The sequence below is a fragment of the Rutilus rutilus genome, assembly GCF_951802725.1.
Source record: "Rutilus rutilus genome assembly, chromosome: 10".
NCBI lineage: Eukaryota > Metazoa > Chordata > Actinopteri > Cypriniformes > Leuciscidae > Rutilus > Rutilus rutilus.
In genome coordinates this window covers 7770411-7787221 of record NC_140215.1, presented here as the reverse complement: position 1 = coordinate 7787221, position 16811 = coordinate 7770411, and the positions used below count along the sequence as shown (strand labels likewise).

The window sequence follows — 16811 nt, the reverse complement described above, 5'->3', positions numbered from 1 at the left end:
AAAGTAATGACGTAAATGAATACTGTAAAAAATACAAAATACTGATACAAACTAACAAAAACAAGGCTTACAGAGTGGATCCTTGATGACGACTGGAGCTGAAGTCTCAGTGAAGGGACCCATTCCAATAATATTTTCAGCTGCAATTCTGAAGAAGTAACCCTTGCCATCAATAAGACCCTGGACAACAGCATTATGTCTTGTGACAGTATAGGTCACTGAAGTCCAGCCTCTGCGGTCAGCTTCTCTCTTCTCAATTATATAGTTGGTGATAGCTGAGCCACCATCATCTTCAGGAGAGTACCATGTCAACTTACAAGAGTCATTGGTGAGATTCTCACCAGAGAAAGGCTGACCCACTGGGCCAGGGACATCTGTGAAGAGAAAAAACAAGCAGTGTTCATTAGTTTATTGAAATAATTTCAGAATTAAGATATATATATATAAAAACCACTCACCCAATACTTCAACAATAATTGCTTTCTTCCTCTCTCCACCTGCATTTTTAGCACTCAGCGTATAAATGCCTTGGTGTTGTCTCCTGCAACTTTTGATAACCAAAGCTGAACTTATAGAGGTGGTCTCAACAGCAGCCTCCTTTGGTAAATCACCATCGTCTCTATTCCAAATAATCTCTGGAGCAGGCTTTCCTGACACATAGGCCAGGATGCGGATTACCCCACCAGCATGAACAACAATCTTTTCCTTGACAGTTGCATCCAGGTCTACTTCAGGGGGAACTAAAATATATGGTAAATCAAATATAAAATAAATAAATAAATACCGAAAACAGAAGACAGAAAAGACAGGAGAGAAATCTAAAATCTGAACTAATGCTTACTTGTCCTGTCCTTGACTTCAATCACATCAGAAACCTCACCAGGTTCTCCCACACCAGCAGAATTTACAGCTCTCACTCTAAATCTGTAGAGTCCAAGCTCTTTAAGTCCAGGAACAACAAACTTGGTGCCTCGGATTTCCTTGTCTTTAACCTAAGATAAAAAAGTAAATTATATATATGTGTGTGTGTGTGTGTGTGTGTGTGTGTGTGTGTGTGTGTGTGTGTGTGTGTGTGTGTGTGTGTGTGTATATGTGTGTATATGTGCGTGTGTGTGTGTGTGTGTGCATACCTTCTCCCATTCCTCTTGCCCTTCTTCTTTGTACTCTACAAAATAGCCTGTGATCTTAGATCCACCATCAATAAGTGGAGGAATCCATTCAAGATCAACAGTTGACTTGGTGCAGTCTGTTACTTTTGGTGTTGGCGGTCCTGGAGGTGCTGTTAAGAAAAAATACAAACGTATAATAGATGCATGAATTAGAAAAAATTAAAGGGCCACCAAAATACAAAAGTACACGAGTAAAAAAAAAAATTACGAAAACAAAAAAATCCTAACATACCTATGGGGTCTCTACATGGAACAGGCTCAGAAGGAATACTAGGAGGGCCGCATCCAGCTGCATTAATTGCAATAACACGGAACTGGTAGATAGCACCCTCCATAAGGCCTGTTACAATATGGGACACTCCTAGAGTCCTGATTCTGATAGGTTCGCGATTTACTTTTGTCCAACGCTTGCCTGTAGTTTCCTTACGCTCTAACCAATAGCCAGTTACTGGAGAGCCACCATCATATTCTGGCTCATCCCAGTTGACGGTCATAGATTCAACTGAAACATCTGTAACAGTTGGCTTCTCACATTGGCCAGGCACAGCTATTAAGGGAAGAAAAATAAGTAATAAATTGAATTTAAACAATACATTTATTTTTGCAAGGATCTGAGTTTGAATAGTATATTTAATACATTTAAAACCATTTTAGCTTTTACTGAATTTTACATAGTCATTGTTTCATTCTGTTTTCAAAAGACTGGAAATCGGAAACCAAAAATCATGAGATCATTCATCTTACTTGTACTTTTTAACAGTTATACAAAAACAAAAAAAATACATATAATATTACTTTACGAGAAGACTGTTACTAGATATCAACATACACTGACAAATTAATACATAGTAAATATGTTCCAGATAATATTTGAATATTCTCCTTTAGTATAATGACAATATAAAAGCCAATTGTTTCATTTGAATTATGTCAAGCTTAACATTTTTCTCATACAGTATAAATGGGTTCTTATATATGTACATATTTCAGTAAGGTGGTCCCTCGCAAGGGGATCATCATATTTGGAGGTCATGGGAATCAAAAAGTTTGAAAACCGCTGGACTTAGAGATTCCAAGTATATGAAACTTACTGAAGAGGTTTCGTGCTTTCTCAGGTTCACTGTACAAGGGTGGTCCAATTCCATATTTATTTTGAGCCATAACACGGAACTCATACTCATGGCCCTCTGTTAGCCTTTGTACTGTGTATTGGCATTCCTTTGGATCACTAGAGACATGGACCCATGTTTTTCTGTTTTCCTCACGCTTTTCAATGACATAGTTTGTAATCTTGGAACCACCATCATCTGTGGGTGAATTCCAGGAGAGACCAATCCTTTCAGCGAAAATCTCCCCAATCTTAATTGGTCCTACAGGTACACCAGGACGTCCTTAGGACACAAGAATAGCATATTATTGATTTGTATCTTTCAAATGGATGAATCATTCCAAATTAGGAAAAAATTTAATCATGGAATTCAAGGACTTACCCAAAATGCTAAGCTTGATGCTCTTGGTGGCTGTGCCCAAACTGTTGGTGGCTGTCAGAGTGTATAATGCGCTGTCATCTCTCTTTGACTGCTGAATTAACAGGGTGCATTTCTCATCAGAAACAAGTTTATTGACATGTTTGTCATACTGTACAGCAGCTTTGTCATCAGGCTTGTCCTGTGGAGCCTTGTGCCAGACAAGAGATGGGAATGGACAGCCTTGTATCCTGGCAACAATGTTGACATCATATCCTTCTGCACCTTCTAAAGCCTCTCTGAGATCAATACTTGGAGCACCTAAAAAAAAAGATTTAAAAGAAACGTTAGCAAATAACTAAGTGTCATATTTCAAGAAACTTTATAAAAAAATTACATGATCTTCAACTCACATGTCTGGTCCTTAATGACAATTGGACCGGCAGTAACAGAGGGTCTGCTTGCACCAGCTTCATTTACAGCTTTAACACGGAACTCATATTCGCCACCTTCTTTAAGGTCTTCAATGATGAAGGTAGTCTCTTCAACATCTCTCTTGTTGCATTGTTTCCAAGTCTCTTTCTGTGGACCACTGGTATCCCAGCTCAACCTCTCAATGATGTAATGCTTTACGGGTGCTCCACCATCGTTCTTAGGAGGAACCCATGTCAAGGTTACAGCGTTCTTTGTAACAAGGTTAATTTTCACTTTGGTTGGAGGATCAGGAGGATCTTGACATTAAAAGAAAATAAGATTAATCAGAAATTAATTAGAAAACAATTTAGAGGCATGCAATGCTTTTCAAAATAATGGGCTAACCAACTTACAGATAGGATCCCTTGCCCTAACAGGTTCTGTGGTCTCGGTAAATGGTCCAAAGCCAAGGCGATTCTCAGCACGAACACGGAATAAGTAGTCCTGTCCCTCAAGGAGGTTGGGCACGACAAAGGCCATGCTGGCACAAGTAGCGTTGACAATCGTCCAAGCCTTTCCATTGACAGCCTTCTTCTCAATAAAATAACTTTTGATTCTTTCACCACCATCATTATCTGGCAGCTTCCAAATGAGTCTCATTGTGGTTCTGGTGACATCAGTAACTTTGAGCTCTTTGGGTGCTCCAGGAACATCTGGAAAAAAATTATCAATTTACTTCATAGCACAATGTTATTTTTGATTAAGTCTTTAAAAATATTAAACAAATAAAAAAATTAAATATAAGTAGAAAACTCACCAAGCACATTTACTCTGATGTTGACATGCTTCTGTCCTGATTTGTTCTTTGCTGTAATTGTGTACCTGCCAGAATGGCTTCTCAAACTCACAGGAATTGTAATAACTGAGGTAGTGTCAGTTGACTCAACCTAATCCCCAAGAAAATCAAATAAACATCTGTCTTAGATTCAGAAGAAAATATTATTTGTGTCTAAAATGAGAGAAAAAGTATCACCTGTGAATCCACTGGTAAGATATGAAGACGATCCTTCTTTTCTGTCTTTGCTTTGCCATCAAACTCCCATGTAACTTTGGGAACAGGACGTCCTGTGATGGTGGCAGGAATCTTAAATGGAGATCCAGCACGGATACACAGAAGATCATGAGCACTGATGTCCATGAAGATCTTCGGTCCAGCTGGGAATTAAAAGAATGCATAAGGTTATGTAAAAATAAATATTGTGACTCTTGAGGAAGTTAATTTGTATTTCAGTACAAAAGACTTTACTTTGAATGTCCTCTATGCGAACTTCAGTGGTTCTGGGGCTTGGTTCAGACTCGCCAATTTCATTGACTGCAATGATTCTGAATCTGTATTTCTTAAGTTCTGGGAGGTTTGGAATTGTGAACACAAGAGAAGGATGCAGATTTTCAGCATCATTAATCCTGGCCCACTCAGAAGTTCCTTCATCCTGGATCTCAATGATGTAACCTTTGATGGGGCGACCACCATCTTTAGCTGGTGGGGTCCACGCAAGGGTGACACTATGTTTGGTTTTGTCAGCAATCTCAGGAGCTGCTGGCATGCTAGGTGGAGCTGTAAACACACACACACAAAACAAACAAACAAGAAATATGTTAAAAACAACATTTATTAAAATCTATCCAAAATACAAATGCATTTAATTGATGTTCTTACTCAATGGATCATCAGCAACGGCAGATTCAGAAATGGCACTCGGTGGTCCAATACCAGCAGAATTGCAAGCCATTGCACGGAATTCATACTCCGTTCCCTCTATGAGACGGGTAACCTGGTATTCCCAGCCTTTCATGCCACGTTTTGACACCAGTACCTTATTCACACGAGACCAATAGGAAGTACCCTTTTCACGCTTCTCAAGCCAGTAGCCAGTAATCATTGAACCACCACTGTCACTAGGTGGTTCCCATGTCAGTACCATATGGGTCTTAGAGCGCTCCGCGATAGTGACCTTCTCAGGTGGGCCAGGCAGAGCAAAAGGATCCCTAATCTGCACCTCTTCCGTTTCACAGGCCTCACTTATTCCATACTTATTCTCAGCTTTGACCCTAAATTTATAGTTGCCACCAGTTTCCAGGTTCCATACCTGCAAAAAAACATTAACAATGTATACAGTATAGTTTTTAAAGAAGATGATATCATTATTTCAGCATATTTTCCCATTCTATGTGTCTTATATAAACAATACTCTTGTTTGACGCATTTTGAATGACTACCTACACAAATGCTATGAAATAATTGTTTTGCTTACCCCATATCGCTTCTCAATAATGGAGTTAGTAACCTGCACCCACTCAGCCTTTTCAGGATCTTCAACATTAAGGTCTTTCATCTCAACAATGTAGTTGGTAAGCTCACTGCCACCAATATCCAATGGGGGATCCCAGGTAAGGTTGCAAGACTCAGATTTGATATTTGAAACAGCAATATTCCTTGGTGGTGTTGGGCGATCTATGAAAAAAAGAGATAATTATAAATCATTAAGTATATGCAAAATAAACAAACTTTGGACTCTTAAGCCATGACATACTGCTTGCCATTGATTCATATAAAAAAGCATACATTTCAAGTAAAACATTTCACAACACTTTTATTTTTATTTTTATAAATAACAGATTTTTTTTTATTAAGACAAGGGTATTAGGCACCTTTTGGTTGTCAAACATAAGTAGATGATTTCCATATAAGTAGATGATTTCCATAGTTAATGTGATGAACTACGCATTTAGCTATTCAACTAGGACAACTGTGTGAACTTGAGGAGATCTGACTCCAAACATCCACTAAAATCACCTCAGCATGATGCCACATGGTTTGACATTTTGTCCAAAACAGTTTTAACTGAAGTGTTCAAGTCTCCAATAGTTTTTGCTGTTAAGTATAGGACAACTTACCCAACACTTCCACTGTGATGGAATGACTGAGTGATCCCAAACGATTTGAGGCACTAACAGTGTATGTGCCCTTCTCCATTCTAGTAACACCAGGGATGGAGAGTTTTGTATGTGATGTCACTCTGTCAATCTCTTTGGTTTCTATCAGGAGTTTCTCAGTGGGTGTGTCAATAACAACATCATCCTTCAGCCATTCAATCTTTGGCATTGGTAGGCCTGTGACTTCAGCAGGCATCTCAATAGGTTCGTTTTTCCTTACTCGGATCAAATCACCCTTGAAGTGCTTCAGCATATGCAGACTTGGTGGCACTATAATTATCAAAAGACAGATGAAATGTGTGTCATCAAAAAAAACTGATGAAATGTCTGTGCTGAAGAACAGTGATGTTAAACTAGAAAAGGACAAACCTTCATCATCCTGAATTACAACAGTCATGGTAATTGAAGGCTCACTTTCACCAAGTGCATTGACAGCCTTTGCACGGAACTCATACAAATGGAACTCATCAAGGTTTTCAACTGTCAAAATTTGAGCAGTGATCAGCTCTGGGCTGACACGCTGAAAGGCTGGTTCATCTTGTCGCTTTTTCTCAATGATGTAGCCAATGATTGGACTACCACCATCATTACGCGGTGGTCTCCATTCAATAGTAACAGAGGACTTGGTTCTCTCAGTATAGTGGAACTTTTCAGGAGAAGTTGGTGGACCTAGCATTCAAAAAAACATATGACAATAAATACACAAGAACAGTCATTATAGTGAGAGTTGTTCTAAGAGTAAAAGCATTGTGTATGTCAGGTTTACTTTGAGGATCCACAGCACGGATTGGTCCGAGATCGACTGGAGGTCCACATCCATACTTGTTCTTAGCCACAACACGGAAAATGTACTCCTGTCCCTCAATAATACCTACAATCTCACATTTGGATGAAGGAGTCTCAATGGGTTGTCTCCATGTGTGCATCTTTGGTTCCCTCCTTTCAATGATAAACCCTGTCAAATCACTACCACCATCATCATCAGGATCTGACCAATTCAACATCATTAGCTTTCTTGTAACCACAACAGGTTTCAGGTCAAGAACTGGTCCAGGAACATCTGCAGAGAGATTTTAAATGTTGCGAACTGTATGTTATGCATGCTGTAATGAAAATGAGTGTCCACTTTGAATCCATATTACAATTTAAAAATTCTTACCCATAACTTCAACCCTGGTCCATGCAGACTTAATACCACTTGGATTTGCTGCTTGGATTTGGTATTTGCCATGATCATTTCTCTTTGTGGTTTTAATGACAACAGTGCTGACCGGTCCAGCTTCTTCTACCTCCATACGATCTTTTTCTAATTCACCATCATCCTTTGTCCATTTCAAAAATGGAAAAGGTCTACCAGTCACATGTGCTGGAATTCTCAGCATCTCTCCGGCTCTAACGACAACGCCATTTTTCACAGAGATATCAAGCTCGATGACAGGAACCTCTGTTTTGGCAAAGAAACAAAGCTATCTGTTTATCTTGGAACACTTTAATTGCTTAACATTTAAACAATAGCCTATGATAATTAACAATAATATTATGTTTATACCTGCAGGGTTTCTCACAATTACTGCATCTGTAAAACCTGGTTGTCCTTCACCAGCACAATTGACTGCAACAACACGGACAATGTATTTTGCGCCTTCTCTAACGCCATACACTGTAAATGTGCGGTTCTTCCATGGTCTCTCTGTGGCTCGTGACCAGTCCTTGGTACCAGCAACAACTTTGTCAACATGATAACCAAAGATGTCTGCGCCACCATCGTCTGCGGGAGGATCCCATTCAATATCAATTGAAAAGTCTGAGGTGTCAACAACTCTTGGAATTGGTGGACCCGGAGGCACTAAAAAAATAATTGTTATATAATAAATATTACATTTTAAATTGATATTAGTTTGATATTAAATGTAATTCCAGTATGTTCATGGTTTATATAGTCAAGTTTAATGTTATAAACTTACTGATTTGTGCCTGTGCTGTTTTTGGTTCTGATGGGGGACTGAACTTTCCAGGCCCAGCTACATTTTCCGCACAGACTCTGAAAATATATGTCAGACCCTCTAAAAGGCCCTCTACATTTAATTCCAAATCAGGAACCATGGTGCGATTGACTCTTGCCCAGTGTGTGCTGTTAATTTCTCGTTTCTCTACCCAATATCCCTCAATGGGGCTGCCATTGTCATTGGGTTCTATCCAGGTAACACACATACTGCTGGCTGTGACATCCTTAATTTCAGGTTTCTCCGGCGCCTCTGGAGGATCTGAATTGACAAAGGCATATTTAACTGTTAGATTAACTGTGAAAAACAATAATGCAAATTATGTGATCAAACAAACAATGGAAAGTTGTAATACCAAATGGATTCTTTGCAATGACAGGTTTGGAGATGAATGGGGTTCCAGGACCATACTTGTTCTCGGCAGTGACGCGGAAGAGGTACTCCTTGCCCTCAATAAGTTTGGGCACTAGAAATTTACAACCTCTAAGGATTGATGTTACAGTGATCCATCCAAGCTCAGCCTTGGAGTTATCTTTTCGCTCCAATATATAGTTAAGGACTTCACAACCACCATCATCCAGAGGAGGATCCCACTTACAGAGGATTGAGTTCTTCCTTATCTCTTCAAATTTGAAATTGACTGGAGGTCCAGGAGTATCTGAAATATGAAAGTGTAAAAATGAACATTCCATTTTTTACCCAAAATATTCAAGGTGGAATAGGGTTTATATGTCATTATAAGTGTCATTATTAAAGTCGGTTTCAACTGATGTGTTTTCATACCAATGTGGTATACCAGACCAAATAAATTCACTTGAACAATGTCCAATTAGCTACTTGAGTATTGATTACATTATCCAATAGCTTGTGTGGAGTAAGTGACATCAGCAAAAAAGGAAAGTCGTGCTTTATCTTCTTCAGATGAAGAGTAAATTATCATGTTTTGATTAAAGATTAGAGAGACAAAAAAATCTTTAGAATATTATCTCAACTCACCAAGGACATTAACTTCACAGGAGGCAGAGGAAACACCATGATCATTTTCCACTTTTATGGTGAAAACACCATGATCGCCTCTGATAGAATCTGTTACAATAATTAAGGATTCACCCTTCCTCTTGGATTCAATGGTAAGACGTTCATTTAAGCTTGGGTGATATGCTTCTTCAGATTCCTCTGGTTCCTCCACCTCCACCTTCTTTTCTTTTTCTTTCTCCTTTTCTTCTTCCTTCTTTGCCTTGTCCTCCTCCTTCGGCTCTTTGTCTTCCACCTTCTTTTCTGCATCTGCCTCTTTCTTTTCTGTATCTGCCTCTTTCTTTTCCTCCTTTTCTTTTTCTTTCTCTTTCTTCTTTTTAATGGGCCTTTCTGGTCTCTTCTTCAGTGGCTCTGGCCAAATGGTTGAATTGTTCCTCATCCATGTAATTTGGGGGTAAGGAAATCCAGAGATGTTGGCTTCCAATCGGATCTCTTCACCTCGTCTCACAGACAAGCCTGATTGTAGACTACCGCTAAGGAATACCTTTGGACGATCTGGAAGCAGAATAACAAAAAATGCTTACATATACCAATAGCTTGCATCAGAAGGACTTCACATTTGAAAAAAAACTTTATGATTTGATAAGTAACAAGAGATTAGATTCATACCAACTGCATCTGAGGCTTTGATCAAAGGTGAGCTGCGTGAAGGATCACTGACACCAGCTGCATTTTCGGCACGCACACGGAACTGATATTGTTTTCCTTGCGTCAACCCCTTAACAGTATAGGACAACACTGGCACAAGGAAGTCATTACATCTCTGAAAATTATCTTCCCCTTTCATCATCTTCTCAAGAATGTAACCAATAATTTTGCTTCCACCATCATACATGGGAGGCTTCCACGTAAGGGTCACACTCTCAGAAGTTGGGTTGTGTGTTTCCACATCGACTGGTGGATCAGGACGTTCTGTATTTGATGGACAAAAATGTATTAAAAATATCATGCAAAATGAAAGGTACATCCAAATCCGTTCAATGAATGTCATTACTTACGCTTCTGATCTTCAGCAATTACAGGATTACGAAGCTCAATGAATTCACCACCACCAATCTTGTTGACAGCTCTGACACGGAAGTAATACTCCCCATTTTGAATGAGATCCTTAACCGGCCAGCTCACTTTGTTTTCTCCAGACATAACATTGACATATGTTCTCCTGCCTGCTTCTCTGCGTTGCAGCACATAGTGGAGAACGGGGCTACCACCATCATAGTCTGGAGGATCCCAGGATACCTTGCAGGTGCTCTTGGTAATTTCACTAGCAACAATTTCTTTACATGGTCCAGGAAGACCTAACGTTTGTTAAAAAAAAAAACATAAACAAAGCAATGGCATTAGTTTAAAATGTAAAGGTGCGTTTTAATTTTTATGTTAGCATAAGCAGTTGTTAACAGATAAAATATTCCAATAAAGAGGTCAAACTAACAGCAGAACTCAAAGACATACCAATAACTTTGACATTGAGTGTTCCACTTGTTGAACCATTGCTGTTCTCCAAGGTAACTTTGTACTGGCCAGCATCAGCGTGTAAGCAGCTTGGAATTTCCAGATGGCAGGATGTGTACTCAGCTCTAAAGAAGGTTCTGTCATCAGCCTTCAGTTCATTTCCATCTTTGTGCCATGTAATCTTAGGTGACGGCACAGCCTTAAATGGAATAGGTAGGTGCATCTTTTCACCTTCTACAACAACAAGGTCTTTGGTCTGGAAGTCAAGGGTTGGGCTACCTGCAATGATGTGAGTAATAGGGCAATCAGTTATCCTTACACAAATTGTTTTAATTTGATAAAAAAAATTAAAAAAATAAACCTCTTACAGTCAGAATCTTTGGCATATACGTTCTCAGAAATGTCAGAGGGCTCACTGGCACCAACAGAATTGACAGCACGGACTCTGAAGGTATACTGCTTCTCAGGAACAATGCCCTCTTCATCCCCTGCTCTGTATTTTAGCTCTTTGACAGGACGAGAGTTGACTCTCATCCACTTCTCAGTTCCAGCCTCACAGAGCTCAATATGGTAGCCGATTATGGGGCTTCCTCCACTCTTTTCTGGTGCCTTCCAGGCAATACAAATATGGTCTCTGGCTGCTTCTGTGATGTGCAATTCCTGAGGTGGTGATGGTGGGCCTGTCAAAATGAATAATGGTTTCATTATGGATTACATCTCAAATCAAATATTCAACCTATTTTTTTAACCCACTTTTTGTCTCATGGAAATAGTGCATATTATGTGTTTACTAGTCTTCTGAAGGCATGCAATAGTTGTGTGAACAGTCCGAAATATAATTTGGATTTTCAGTTAATAACGACTTAAATGTCTGTCTGTTCCTCATACAAAAGCTATCGTACTTCTCTCTTTTTTTTTTTTTTGCCTTTATATTGGAAGTCCTAAAGACACCATTATTATTTAAAACACAATTAGAATAAATTTGCCATCATTCCAAACCTATTGGGCATATGCAATATTACTGAAGATGTAACTGTTCTGTTGAATCACAAATAATTTCTGTTGAATTTATTATGATTTTTCATATCTTTCTTGTTTGGGATGCAATAACTAGGGAAGGAAATACGGTAGGGGGAAATTCTTTTTTGGTGAAGTTCCCCAAAATTTGAGCTGCATCTGGATAAAAATTTGTGGTGATAGCATACAGTAATCAAAAGTTACAGCATTTGGAACAAAGGTAACCTTTGTTTAGTCCTCACACATTTGGATGGCACTAATAAAATTGTTGTTTTCTGAGTGACATACACAAAACTAAGGACTCATAACTCTAAAACTATAGCAAGGAGAGTCAAAAGGTAAGAATCGTTTGATAGAACACATTTTTAGAAAATATACATTACATTACATTTGGACATTGTCATGCTGAGAAACTGCCTTTGAAAAGACAAAATATATCTAAATATATACTTTTTTGATTTTGCATATCTTTCTCTGGAAGGAAATAAGGTAGGAGGAAAATTGCTACATCTGGATCAAATTTTGTGGTGATTGCGTAAAGTAATGAAAAATTACAGCATTTGGAAGATAGCCTTTTTGTGCAGTCCTTGACGCCCCCTAATGGGCTTCTTTTTTTTTTTATTCCTCAATGAGGAATATCTTGTGATCAACACAATAGATTGTTCATTTTGGGATAATTTTAATAGTAATAATATGCTGTATAAAATGATGTGCCATTTTCAGCGATCTGTATAATGTTTCATGAGCTGTATGATGTTTTTGACACATTGCAGTACATAGTACAAAAAAGTATTTTATAGATTATGAAAAAAATAAATTCTATTTATCAGCAAATAACTCAGCACTACGTTTTCAAATTGGCTACATTCATTGTAAAGTTCAGACTCTAAGCTTTCAAATGACACCAATTTTGTGTTGATCAAAGCAGTAGTTTTGAAAAATATGATTATGAATTTTTTCGCAGCTAGATGGCGCCCGCGGGCCGTACACTCTGTTTTAGATGGATTACTCAGCACTCGTTAATTTGTTATTCCACGTTGGAATTCCGGGAACATTGGAAAACACTGCATCCCGGAAAGATGAGAAACATGTTTTTTAGCAAAGTATGCATCAATTTGTGAGGAATATCTCGTGATCAACACTATGGATTATGTTGTGTTTGGGCTCGTTGTAATTGTGAGAATCTGCTGTCAATAAAGATGTTTTCCACAATTCATGCATGTTTCATGGAGTTATGAGCTAAAACGTCACATCAATGCACCATCTATATAGGCCTACTTCATTGGATGTGCGCCTGTGAAGGTTCATGTGTTAGAAGTCCATGAGGTATATCTTTAGATCTGAATGATGGATTATGGTGAGTTTGGGCTCTTTTTAATCGTAACAATCTGCTATAAATAATGATGTGCCATTTTCCACAATTTATGCATGCTTCATGAAGTTATGAGTGAAAATGCGGCATCAGTGCTTCATCTATATACAAAGCTCTGTGTGTGCCTGTGCAGGTTCGTGTTACAACTCCATTAGAAATATCTTTAGATCTGATGGATTAAGGTGAGTTAGGGCTATTTTTAATCATGAGAGTCTGCTGTAAATAATGTTGCCATTTTCTATGATCTGTGCATGCTTCATGAAGTTGTAAGCGAAAACGCAACGCGAGTGCTTCATCAGTATGTACTTGGCTACGTGCATCTGTGGGATTTTTTTGTGTTAGAACTCCAAAAGGAATATCTCTAAGCTTTCAAATGACACCCATTTTGAGTTGATCAAGGTAGTAGTTTTGAAAAATATAATTATACATTTTTTAAGATTCTTAAGATTCTAAGCTTTAAAATGATACCATTTGACACCATGTTGTTCCATTCAGTGGTTGCTTAGTAATTTGATTATTATTATTTTTTTCGCGGGGTGGGGGATTCTGCCTGCAGCACACTTCGGGTTTAAGGGGTTAAACTTCTAAAATGATATTGAGGTCTATATTTAGCATACCTGTTGGGTCCTCAATGACCACAATATCAGTGGGTTCACTTGCGTGACCAACTCCAGCCTCATTCTCAGCAGAGACCTGGAACTGGACTTCAGTCCCCTCAATTACATCAGTCACTCTGTAATGGCAGTCAGGACCTGAAGTCTTTCCAGATTTCACCCACCGGGTTCCAAGTTTCTCCTTCTTCTCAATGACATATCTAGGAAAGATTGATATTTAGAACACAAAAAAATAAGGAATTATATTTTTTATATGTCTATATGTCTTTTATATTAACTTTTTTGTATGCTTTGAGATATACTGACTCAAGCACTTTAAGGCCAATTCACACCACACAGATAGACGGAGGCATGGCAATAGACACTTTGCCGGGTTTTGTCGGATCAGTGTGTTAACTCTGTCGGAGTCTGTTGCTGTCTGTCAGAGCTTGTTTTCGCTGATTGAACATGCTAAATTGGTGTGAGAATGTCTAAAAAGTGGCATGCTGTAATCTGGTGACTATCTCCGTTGGTCTCCGTCTGTCGGTGCAGTGTGAATTGGCCTTTACAGCATGATTCAAGGGTCACACAAATAAGTCATTAAACATGAGTTAAATGCTGAAATAAAATAAAAATATAAAAATTGGCTGAAAATTTAAACTTACAAAACTTAAAATGAAAATTAGAAATGTTGCCTTGGCAACTTACTTAAAATGAAATAAGTTGAAGCTGAAGTACTAAAATTACTAAAACTGTAATAGAGCTAAAATAACATAAAATAATAAAAACTCATGAAATGTATTAATAAAAACTATAATAGTATATGAAGAATTCTAAAATAACAACTGCTAAATGTTAAAATAACAATAAACTGCTACAATGACGATATGTACGTAACTACCTCAAGACAGGTCTTCCACCATCATTCTTAGGTGCATCCCATTTCAGGTCAACATGAGTCTTGGAGACATCTGTAATGGTCAGATTATATGGAGGTCCAGGGGTAGCTGTGAAGAAGAAAAACATTTGTGAGACAAATTCAATATTAAATATCAACAAATCAAAAGAATGAAACAAGCAATAAGGACTAAATACGCACTGAAAGTATCCTTGGCAAGAACAGAGTCTGCAAGTTCACAAAATTCACTGGGTCCAACTGCATTCTCAGCAGCAACACGGAACATATAGAGAACCCCTTCATTTAATGGGGTGACAGTGTACTTCAGCTCCTTCACAGTTGTGTCCACAGCCTGCCAGCCTTTGCGTCTGACATCTCTCTTCTCAACAATGTAGTTTGTGATTGGAGAGCCACCATCTCTCTCAGGTGCTGTCCATTTTAGTTCAGCGCTGTTCCTGCTACTAGAAACTACGTCAAGCCATCTTGGTGGCGATGGAGGATCTACAGGAGGATCATCATTATAAAATGTTGTATAAAGAATCATGCACTTGAATGTTTAAATGTTAGAGCAATGGTTAATTCTAGACTTAAAATTCTGCCATCATTTACGCACTCTCAATCTATTCCAAACCCGTATGACTTTCCATATGACCACAAAATAATAATATTAAGAATGTCAAGAATATCCTGCCCATTATTACTTTTTTGTAAATAATGAGAGAAAATAGCGATTGGTGCTTTTAAGCTCCAAAATGACAATAAAGCACCAGAAAAGTGCAACTTGTGTGCTATATTTCAAGGCTTCTGATGCCATACGGTAGCTTTGTATGAGGAACAGACAGACATTTAAGTTGTTATTTACTGAAAACCCAAATTAAATTTAGGACTGTTCACACAACTGTTGCATGCCTTCAGAAGACTAGTAAACACATAATATGGACTATTTTTATGAGACATTTATGATCCCTTTGTGTCCTTTTTAAAGTATGAAATCTCCCCATTTATTGAAATTGCATGAAAAAGAGTAACCAACTACATTATTCATAATTTCTTCTTTTGTGTTCCACTGAAAAAAGTCATATAGGTTTGGAACTGCATGAGGATAAATAAATGAAGACAGAATTCTTATCTTTAACAGTGTGACTTACTGAGTCTCTCCTTGCAGAGCACTGGATCGCTTGGTTCACTAGGTTCACTCTCGCCTGCTGCGTTGACAGCTTTGACACGGAATGAGTACTCTTGCTTCTCCATCAATCCTCTCAGGAAGTGCTCAAGAGAGGGGATACCATCAGCTACACGAACCCACTCGTCAGTTCCGCTCTTGAGTAGCTCAATGGTGTAAGACTCAATCTTTGCACCACCGTCATGTTCAGGTTTTGTCCATTGCAGGAAGGCAGATGTTTTGGCCACATCTTTAACAGTGGGCTTACCAGGAGCCCATGGAGGATCTAAAATTTCACATCATAGAGTATGACATTTTGTAGGTGAAATAGGCAAGTAGGATATTAATCAAATGTTAATCCTACCAATTGGATCTTTAATCAAAATCTGGTCTGTCTCTTTGCTTGGTTTGCCAGGCCCAGCAAGATTCTCTGCCAAAACACGGAACTTGTACTTCTTTCTTGTGGGCAGGCCTTTTACCCTGCAAGCAAATTTGTATTTCAGACATATTAAAATACAAACAAACAAGTTTATGACACACAACAATGGCATACTAGGGTGAATTGACATCCATACATACCTAAAGTTTGTGTCTCTAATAGGTAGCTTGTTGCATCTGATCCATTTGTCATGGTCAGGCTCATATCTCTCTACCCAGTATCCAGTAATAGGACTTCCACCATCATCATCAGGCTCATACCAGGACAGAGTTACAGAGTCCTTTGCAATATCAGATGCCTCCAATTTATATGGGGGACCAGGTGTATCTAAGATATTATGAACATATATATTAATTAATAATTCAGGTAAAAAGTTAGGCAAAATGTGTTTGAATTGTTGAAGCAGCATTAAATTACATACCAAATGGGTATCTGGCAATTATTGGGGCATGTTCTGCTGGGGGACCAATGCCAAACTGATTTTCAGCATAAACCCTAAAGACATACTCCTTGAAAGCCACAAGTTTGGTGGCTTTGTATGTGGTCTGCTTCACAGTGGAGGACAACTTGTACCAAATTTCACTGTCTGTAGCTCTCCTCTCAACAATATAGTTTGTCACCTTTGAGCCACCATCATCTCTTGGAGGATTCCAGGCCAACAAACAGGACTCATTGGTGATTTCAGAGATATCCAAGGCAGCTGGTGGACCAGGTTTATCTAAATGGAGCAAAGATTAGATATTAATATAATCAAAATAATAACTGCTCATAAAAATATTTTCTCTAAATAAATTGCA

At 38.4% G+C, this 16811-nt stretch overlaps 1 protein-coding gene across 1 annotated transcript in view; it reads right to left on the bottom strand.

Moving 5' to 3' along the window:
* Positions 1 to 16811, bottom strand: part of ttn.2 (titin, tandem duplicate 2) — a 167306-nt gene that overhangs the window by 62697 nt on the left and 87798 nt on the right. Inside the window, exons 144-176 of the mRNA XM_084421002.1 lie at positions 16436 to 16732; positions 16155 to 16341; positions 15940 to 16055; positions 15562 to 15861; positions 14615 to 14914; positions 14417 to 14522; positions 13540 to 13736; positions 10902 to 11213; positions 10534 to 10812; positions 10080 to 10379; positions 9691 to 9993; positions 9043 to 9576; positions 8402 to 8704; positions 8008 to 8307; positions 7593 to 7889; positions 7203 to 7487; positions 6810 to 7103; positions 6413 to 6712; positions 6005 to 6313; positions 5362 to 5561; positions 4767 to 5196; positions 4356 to 4664; positions 4083 to 4264; positions 3867 to 3996; positions 3463 to 3762; positions 3049 to 3366; positions 2660 to 2956; positions 2261 to 2560; positions 1402 to 1716; positions 1131 to 1279; positions 842 to 992; positions 459 to 740; positions 72 to 374 (exon numbers count right to left, since the gene is read on the bottom strand). Coding sequence (XP_084277128.1) covers positions 72 to 374; positions 459 to 740; positions 842 to 992; positions 1131 to 1279; positions 1402 to 1716; positions 2261 to 2560; positions 2660 to 2956; positions 3049 to 3366; positions 3463 to 3762; positions 3867 to 3996; positions 4083 to 4264; positions 4356 to 4664; positions 4767 to 5196; positions 5362 to 5561; positions 6005 to 6313; positions 6413 to 6712; positions 6810 to 7103; positions 7203 to 7487; positions 7593 to 7889; positions 8008 to 8307; positions 8402 to 8704; positions 9043 to 9576; positions 9691 to 9993; positions 10080 to 10379; positions 10534 to 10812; positions 10902 to 11213; positions 13540 to 13736; positions 14417 to 14522; positions 14615 to 14914; positions 15562 to 15861; positions 15940 to 16055; positions 16155 to 16341; positions 16436 to 16732 — 8985 coding nt within the window. The remainder of the gene's footprint in view (positions 1 to 71; positions 375 to 458; positions 741 to 841; positions 993 to 1130; positions 1280 to 1401; positions 1717 to 2260; positions 2561 to 2659; positions 2957 to 3048; positions 3367 to 3462; positions 3763 to 3866; positions 3997 to 4082; positions 4265 to 4355; positions 4665 to 4766; positions 5197 to 5361; positions 5562 to 6004; positions 6314 to 6412; positions 6713 to 6809; positions 7104 to 7202; positions 7488 to 7592; positions 7890 to 8007; positions 8308 to 8401; positions 8705 to 9042; positions 9577 to 9690; positions 9994 to 10079; positions 10380 to 10533; positions 10813 to 10901; positions 11214 to 13539; positions 13737 to 14416; positions 14523 to 14614; positions 14915 to 15561; positions 15862 to 15939; positions 16056 to 16154; positions 16342 to 16435; positions 16733 to 16811) is intronic.